The 9,363-nt window shown below is 39.1% G+C and overlaps 1 protein-coding gene across 1 annotated transcript in view; it reads right to left on the reverse strand.

Annotated features, from left to right (window-relative positions):
- fndc1 (fibronectin type III domain containing 1) overlaps positions 1-8,712 on the reverse strand; it is an 80,828-nt gene extending 72,116 nt beyond the window's left edge. Inside the window, exon 1 of the mRNA XM_031902567.1 lies at positions 8,410-8,712. Within this exon, the coding sequence (XP_031758427.1) occupies positions 8,410-8,506 (97 nt within the window). The 5' untranslated portion in view covers positions 8,507-8,712. The remainder of the gene's footprint in view (positions 1-8,409) is intronic.
- Positions 8,713-9,363: the final 651 nt, after the last annotated feature.

The raw sequence follows: 9,363 nt of genomic DNA on the forward strand, positions 1-9,363 counted from the left end.
GGTGTCTCTGTGTTTATAAATATATAACACTGGAAAAAATATGAAAACCAAGCAGGTTCAGACAGAGACAGATAATAACTATGTAGATCAACTTGTTTGTCTATACTGCAAATCCCCATGCTGATTCTTGGCATGCATGCAAAATGAAGTTTACCTACCATGTGCTATATGAGCGCATACCATATGTGCCGGAAGGCTAATATTTAATCCATCAATGTTACTGCTACAGCATAATTTTATATTCTTCATTCAACATATGAAAACTATCTATAGAGCCATTAATTTTATGTTGCGTAGCAAACATTTTCACTAGAGATAGTGGTAATCAGTCGGGCAGCACCAAAAACCATTAAAATATACTTTTCTTGCCACCTAACATGCATTTCCAGTATGTACCAGCTGTGTGCCAGAACATATTATGCATAATTTTATTCTAAAGTTAGTCCATACTTAAATAATTAGGTTACAAGGATATAAAGCTAACACAGAATAACTAGTCTTGTGTCTCAGCCTAATACTTCAGCCTTCAAACATGCAGTTGCAAGATAGAAATGTTCATTTACAAGTGCCAAATTGAGATGCACATCATTATATTTTCACCCACAATGCAGAATTTTAACAAAGGATTTCAGAATAATTGGAAACACACAATAAATTGCACCAACTGCAACACTTACACAATGCACCAAGATACACACTAATGAGTATGTTTTTTGGTAAATTGAATGCCGGTTGCAGCACAGATTTTCCCTCTGCATTTATGTTGGCACAAGTCAGTTGAAGCTATGGACAGTACCCATTAAGAGAACTCTGGAATAAACACAAGGTCCATGCTGTTGGTAATTCAAGAGTTCTTTCGTTAAGGCTTTGACCATAGTTGCTAAAAGCCCTTGCCTATTGGATGATTGAGAAGGAACTGTATTATCCCCCACACAGAGATCTGGAAACTGACTAAAAATCAAGTGAGCTGCATGAAGTAGTAGACCTTGATTTAAAAGGGTTGCAAAATTACAGCATGTCATTCTAGCTAAAATACAAGTATACAGTCCTTTAGCCTTCAACAACAGTGTGGAGTATTGTGCATTAGTCCAGCATACCACATGTGATACTGTACTTAATGTTATATCCATAACATGTGATAAAATAAATCAAGTCTGTAACTGGAAAATATGATCTAGTTCATTGTTTCTGGAAAGTGAAGGGTAATAAAAGACACACAGCGCAGTCACACTTCAGATGTGTTAACATCAGAAATATGCACTTTGCAATGCAGAATGTGATAAAACATTTAATCCCATAACGATCAGACAAAATAGAGTAATGAGATTGTCCATGTAGAACATCATAGCTGCTGGACATCAGGTTGTAATAGAAACCTGCTCTGACAGAAGCTCAGGAATGGTAACTATTGTGGGATGTACACCATCAGTCATGCTGAACTCCAGCAAGGCATATGGAGCCCATTCCCAGAATTTAACCCTACAGCAGTAAAGGTTAGTAGAAGTGCAAAATTAATAAATAAATAAAATAAAATATATGTTTTTATATTTGCAAAAATACTCCTGCCATCAGACACATCATTTTAACATTTTTAACTTTTATAGCAGATGGCAATACTTAGGTTAAAAAGAACACCTAAGATGGATACAAAGACCAAATTCTTCTAAGCTTTCTGTTGCATTGTGTAGGGTGGCAGAGGGTCTCATATTGTTGGGGATTCCTATCAATGCATCTGACTATGTTCCTTTTCCATTTTATACCTTAGCATAGTTTGAAAGGCATTACCTCTACATCTATATCTTGCATTGTTCTGTGCTCTTGCATTTGTGTCTTTCCATATCTCCTTAACTATTTTAGAGGTCTTGCTAAATTTAATAAGTGACTGGTTAAGTAACTTTAATTGTAATGCCTATTATCTGTCAAAATAAGGTAAAAATTAAGTCATATGAGAGTATAAAATTGGGTCTCCCGTATAACTTTCACTATATCTATGTGTCAGAATAAAAATAGTTTCTTTTGTGTAAGTTGTGTTATATCTGAGGAAGCTGTACTGGTGGCTGAAGATCATTAGCAGCATAGTGTAAACCTGTTTTCTTTTATTTCTAAGGGCTCTGGCACACAGGGAGATTAGTCGCCCGCTACAAAACTCCATGTTCGCGGGTGACTAATCTCCCCGAGTTGCCATCACCTGCCATCCCAACGGCGACTTACTCGGGGAGATTAGTCGCCCGCGAACAGGGAGTTTTGTCGCGGGTGACTAATCTCCCAGTGTGCCAGAGCCCCGTGTGCCAGAGGGAAAACGAGCGGGCCGGTGGTGCTGACAGGGGGGAGGGAAAACGAGCGGGCCGGTGGTGCTGACAGGGGGGAGGGAAAACGAGCGGGCCGGTGGTTCTGACAGGGGGGAGGGAAAACGAGCGGGCCGGTGGTTCTGACAGGGGGGAGGGAAAACGAGCGGGCCGGTGGTGCTGACAGGGGGGAGGGAAAACGAGCGGGCCGGTGGTTCTGACAGGGGGGAGGGAAAACGAGCGGGCCGGTGGTTCTGACAGGGGGGAGGGAAAACGAGCGGGCCGGTGGTGCTGACAGGGGGGAGGGAAAACGAGCGGGCCGGTGGTTCTGACAGGGGGGAGGGAAAACGAGCGGGCCGGTGGTGCTAACAGGGGGGAGGGAAAACGAGCGGGCCGGTGGTGCTGACAGGGGGGAGAGGCATGGGGGATGCAGCTCCAGACAGTGAGGCACAGTGAACTTAGAAGCCGGCGGCGGCCATTTTAAAGATGGCGGCGCCGTTCAGTGAAACAAGCATGTAGTTCTAGTATGTGTATCTCTGTAAATCTTTCATTAGGCAAGCCAGGAATATGGCGTTTTTACTCAGCAATAGTAGTACTATTTAATAGTGTGCTTCATAAAATTTGACTTTCCTTCTCCTTTAAAGGAGAACTTTACCCCCTCACCTCTACCTTATCGGATAGTTTCTAAGTTTCTAGTTTCTAAGACAACTGTCTCTATCGCTAACCCATAGCTAAAACAGCAGAGTAACTCAGCAGCGTAGCACAGCAGCGTACCTGGCCAACATCTTCTTACTGACTGAAGACTCTTCAGGTCTTACCACCAACACGGACCCTTCTTGTGCAGGCACAGTTAAAGCAGATTTCCTGCTACCTCCAACTCTGTATCGGTGGAGAGACCCGTAGACCGTTCAGTTGCAAAGAAGATGTCGGCCAGGTACACTGATGTGCTGCTGTGCTGTTTTAGCTTGGGGTTAGCAAAAGGGACAGTTGTTAAACTGAGAAACTATGCGATAAGGGAGAGGTGAGGGGGATCAAGGCAGTGATAGTTAAGGGGGCTTTTATAGCCTGAGGGGTATAGTTCTCCTTTAAGTACTCTGCATTAAGACCTTCCTATTGCTGAAAGTTTTTCTTGAGTACAATACATATAGATTAATAAATTACATATAGATTGTAAGCTCTACGGGGCAGGGACCTCCATCCTCTTGTGTGCTTGACTCTTAACTTATTACAATTGTATCTTTTATTTATTTGTGCTTATTGTAATACTTTGTATTTATCTATTTTAATACCCCTGTTTATATTAATGTATTCCACTGTACAGCGCTGCGTACATAAGTGGCGCTTTATAAATAAAGATATACATACATACATACATACGAGTATAAAAGGACACCCTTGTCCGAATCTCAGCCAACAACAGGCCTGGAAACCCTAGATAATAGATGCCTAAAAATGCTACTTAAGATTAATAGGACCAATACAACAGTGTTTGCAAATGCACTCAATGTAGCAATGATGAAATACATTACATTATATCAGTTTGACTTCTCCAAACAAATGTTGCCAGTAAAACAACTTTTATGCTCTCTACCATGCCAGCAAATATTGCCTAATATGAACTTTCTGTACAAAGTTGTTTCTGGTCTGGTAGAAAAGGGTGGAAATACAGTTGAATATCTTCTGGAAATACGTGGTCATTTTCATTGACTTTCCACTTAAAATACAGTGTCTGCATACAGCAACCATAAATCTTACAAAAACTATTGGGAAAACCAAAATCCCACAAACTCTTCCAAGAAACCTAACATTATTTATTCATTTGATCTGACTTGTGCTTATTTTTGAATTGTCAAATGTTTCATTGACACCATCTGGTCCTTTTGTAGATGCTCTGAACTAAATGGAGATAATCCATGGTGCGTTTCCAAACTGGACTCCAGTTAAAACATTCCAGCATCTTCCATGATTTATAAGGTCTGGATCAAAGACAAATTTGCTGGATATGTGGCAGCTATATAAAGCTAGCTCTGAACTTAATTTTAAACAGCAGCAAACATAATTTGTAGGTACATGTTTTTATGAAATGCATTCAGTAGTGAGACTCTTACATATGTACCACCCTGTATATGAAATGATTAAACTGTGGGCAGTTATTTTATGAAGACTATCTATCTAGTATCAATAAATCTAAAGCAACTGGACTTAAGTTAAGTTAAGTAATCACTGAAGACGTTTCCCATACCAGTCAGTTAAACTGAAGAATCTGCTCGGATGAGTAGCGAAACGTTTTCAGTGATTACTTAGCAAGTCCAGTTGCTTTAGATTTATTTATACTAGATATACCATGACCTGGATGAATGTAAATTTTCATAGTTGGTGTACTATTTACTTTGGCCTGGGTCCACTTGAAAGTCCTTTGATACCCTGACTGTCCAGTACAGCCCTAAATGTTTTAGATGGCTACAGGCAGCAGTCATTTATATTGGATACCCCAGCATTTTCCCTGCCCTCTTAACAATGAAGGGCCTGAGCAAATGTTAGACACATATGGGGAGCCTGAGCCCCAAACAAACCTTCTGTTTTATGAATGCATAGGGTGTAATATTAGATTACACGGCTGTATATGTCAAATACTTAAGATACAATACATTTAATCCTGCTCTAACTGTTTCCTTAGACAAACTCTATTCTATCATTTCCCAGCAAATTAATGGCTTGCACAAAGAAATTATACTTCAGATAAGCACATGTGAATACAAACTGCAAAATTGTATTATAATTTCAGTCTGATTGAAGATTGTGTTTTGGGAATAAACCATTTTAGCTGCTGGCCCCTCTAAAGACATTATCCTTCTATGATCAACATTTATCTTACTGTTAATGCCTTTCTGTTTTAATAGTGTTATTAATAGTAATGTTTCCAACCTAAATGCTCAGGATTCCAGAGTAATAAAGGGAAGGAAAAATTGATGTTCTTGCTGACTAATATTCTTATTCTTGCCAACTATTAATTCTTTCCTGTAATTAATAATGCATGTATTTATGTATTTTATCATTTAAAACAAAACAAAAATGTGTATGCCTTAATAATGATATCAGATTATTGCACTCAAGCCAGCAATTAGCATGCAAACACGCCATATTTAGTACATAAGTACTTGATTACAGTTAATTATGTCTATTAAATTTCATGCATTTCCCCTGAGGAGTACAGCCATCCTATCATTTCCACGGAATTTCACCAAATAAAACACAAAGGCCTATGGCTCACCAGTGAATACAGTGCTGTATGCATTTGCTGCAAACCACCACTTTTCCACTTTGCACCCTGCTACTCACTTAGTGGCCATAGGTCGGAGTAGGGGCAATTCTGCCATAAAGCAAAATGAGAACCAAGTTGCCCCAGTAACTTTAAGTACAAACTTTAAAATCTTTTCTAGTACAGTGGTTGTAATGCTGGCCCTCCTCAACTTTGTAGGAGAGAAAAAAATATGCTCAGGAGTGAGGAGTGAGCAGCATTGGGATGGCCGCCTCAGGGTGGTGGTGAGGCAGAATCACCCTTTGGTGGAGCGTTTGCTTAAAACCTGTGCCCCCTTAGTGTTCATTTGAAAAGCACTTGTACTCAACATGGCTTATCTCTGCACCTTGCACTGGATTTTTAGTGGTGCAACAATGCCCAGTGATGGATGAATAAACATTATTTTGTGCCCCTTGGTCTTAGCTCTTGCAACCATGCCATAAGCAAATTAATGACTCCTCTAGTTTAGCCTGCTGTTTGCTCCCTGCTCTCACCTGTTGTGGGTTCAAAGTGCAACTGCAAAGTTTTGCAAAGTTCATTCTCTCTACAAAAATGATAACAGTTAAGAAAAGATTCCAGTATTATTAAATTTGGAACCATTATCACCTGTAGTACATCACACTAACAATTTCCCCAGCATAGTCATAGTCTTCATCAAAGAAACATGCAAAAAAAATACATGCATTCATTTTTATGCATGTTTCCCTGATCAAGATCCCCTAGATTGGGTATTCCTTTTTTTGACAATGATATAAGTGAAATGAAGGTATTGTCATTTTTTCATGTATTGGAATGCCCCCCTTATATGGTTCAAACATGCACTCAAGAAACGCATGCAATATAATCATTAAATGTATTATATTCTGAATAAGGAGGACAGGATATATTGCCTTTTCATTCGTTATCTCTAGCTTCCACTATCATTCATCATGTTTTTATCTGCTTTTATGTTTGGCACAGAAGCCCATAAAATCTTTTGCCTTTGCCATTTCACTAAGAATAGATTAGCTGAGGGATCTCACAAAATTCTATTTAATGCAAAACATGGGGGGTGTTATTTTCTTAATCTTCAGAATCTGTCCCTTAACCAGGGTCATAACAAAACACAGTCATGGCAACTGAAAATGTAACCACTGACTGGGGTCCCTCCTGATCTCCCTGAAGCTTCTGTTTCCGGTATATGTGGAAGTTCAAGCAAGGGGCAGACACATGGAGGTCTGTGCCCTGGTTCAGTCTGCAGCCACTCAGAATTCAATATTTGTGCAGAAAGGAGATCCATGTGATGTTAAGGCTAATTTCCCCAGTTTGTGTGTATATATGTATGTGTAAATTGAGGTGGGGGTGCTCAGTTTGCACTAAGGCCCTCTGTGAGCTGTTATACTTGGTTCAAAGGATCAGATTAAGAGATGGATGTTTTGCAATGACTTATTGTTAAAGAAAAATAACAAATTGACTAGACTTCTAACAAACTAAATACTCTGCCCCCCAAAAAGATCTTTATAATACAAGCACTTGTTTTACAATGGGAAAGCAGTATCGGGCAGGATAGAGTTAGTGGATGGCAATGTGCCAAAGCAGGAAGAGAGCTAAATGGGAAAAAATGAGGTTACGTACTTCATCCTGGCTTCCAACATTTTTATTCCTAAATAACCACGTATTGAAAATGGCTTTCTTTATACAATTGAGTATGAATCATGCAACCACGCTATGTATCTATATCTTCACCATCCCAGCATCCTGGCTAGAACAGTTCTAGAAATAAATAACTTCAAGATGACAAAGTCAGGGCAAAGTGTACAGATTTAACTAATTCTGGTTAAAAATGAAATGTACCAGAACATATTTTTTTAGTCACCTGTGAAGTATGATTTTATATGAGTGTTTAAAGAATGTGTTAACAGAAGGAACCCGATAGAATTTGCTGATAATGGAGTGTGTAGTGACACAATGATCACTGAACCAAACATCTGTCTCTTGCATTTATAACACCACAAAGCAGCAGTTTGCAAAGAAATGTTAGCACTTGCTGAAACAGGTTCTCCCACCTATTTTATCCAACTTAGTGCTCATCATAGCCTGTTTCTGTATAAGGAAGGGGGTTTCATAAGTCAAATAAATCAGTGCCTTGCTTTGTATTTTTAACCTGTCCTTAGGTCATTTTTAGCACAATAGCAAAAGTAATAACCACAGATCTATCAAACTAGCCCTTTCCTGTTTTTTCGGCTTGCAGTGCTGTTGGAAGGGTTTTGGAAAGCATCCAGAAAGTGAATTCCAACATAAATTATATGGTTGCTTGCAGACGCCTTGCTGAACAGAATGGTAATAAGGGAACTTGTGATGATTTCCTGTAGGTATCCGTTATTGGGGAATGGCAATTTATGATGACAAGAGGAATTAGCAATGGCAATAAGTGTTTTTTTTTTTTTTTTTTTATTTAACAGTCCCGTAATTTCTCTATAACCATTGTGTGCAAAATATACTTGCCGATTTGGGTAAAAGTGGTTAAAAGTAATAAAGGCACCAGAATTGCTTTAACTGATCAATCTAGAAAGGTGTTAGATGGAATTGCAAATTTACCTTAGGCTCCTGCTTAAAGTATAAATACCTTGCAGCAGATGTTTATTTGACCTTTACAACTTTTCCTTTACATGACAGAGACCAATATGACAGAGGTAACAGTGCACATGTAGTCACATAACTCATATACATTAAAATGGGCAAAATGACATTCTTGCTGCATGCAAACACATTGTTGTGTCACAGTAAGAAGGCATGGAAATAAGCTACAAATTGGAGTTTGAGAAGTAGACCATCTATTTCTCCTACCTGTTGCAGCAGCTGATGAGGCGAGAAGAGCCAGAAGTATGATGACCAGGAATGATAAGGAGGCAGAAGCTCTGCTGGTTCTAATTCTTTCAGACATCCCTGACACCAAGATCCCAGAGATTTAGAAGGGTGAAAGTTGAAAAACACCAGATTAGAAAGCACCGTGCCCAGGATGCTAAAGATTCTTCCTGGGATACTTTTCCAACAACTATTCTTAACTAGAACCTACAGAAGTTGTCTCAACCTTTCTCTCTTTTCATCTGTTGTTTCTGACTTAATTCTTCACCTCTTCTGCAAGGAAGGAAATGATGTCTTGCAGCCAATAGAGGTTGCACAGTGCCATCTAGTGTAACTCATGGCCCTAAAAAGTTCCAAGAAAAATGTTTCTTCTTTTGGTTCTAATTACAGATTTTTTTTTTAAACTGTAAAAGTACAATTAGAACCTGACAATACAAAGCAGAAAAGCAGAAATAAGAAAATACAGAATTATTAGTCTTGGCTAGAGGCAGTTGTTGCTGGGCAGAAGGATCGCACATGACGTACAGCAGTAATGGTGCAATTGCAACAGAAGCATGGGAAATGAACCTTTTAGACCACTGTAAAATGAAAAGAAGTTGTGTCAAAAGCATTTGCACTGTCAAACGTACAGGTCTGACAAGAAAATGATGACAAAAAAAATGTCTCCCCCTCCAGCCTGCTGACATGGTGATATTGTTACAATCACGTGGCTCTCTGTTAGCAAGGGTCCCATTTGACAAACAGGAGAGGAAGGGCTAACCATGTAGCAGGTTGCCAGAGAATTACCTAGATCAATATCATATGCTGTTCTATAAATATTAACGCAAAACATTTAAAGATGAACTCGAATTATTATTCTTTTAAAATGCTGGTTTTTAAATCAAGTGGGAACTGTATTAAGTATTAACCACACACACAAATAGGGCAGTTTGTATC

This window comes from Xenopus tropicalis, chromosome 5 (assembly GCF_000004195.4).
Source record: "Xenopus tropicalis strain Nigerian chromosome 5, UCB_Xtro_10.0, whole genome shotgun sequence".
Classification (NCBI taxonomy): Eukaryota; Metazoa; Chordata; class Amphibia; order Anura; family Pipidae; genus Xenopus; species Xenopus tropicalis.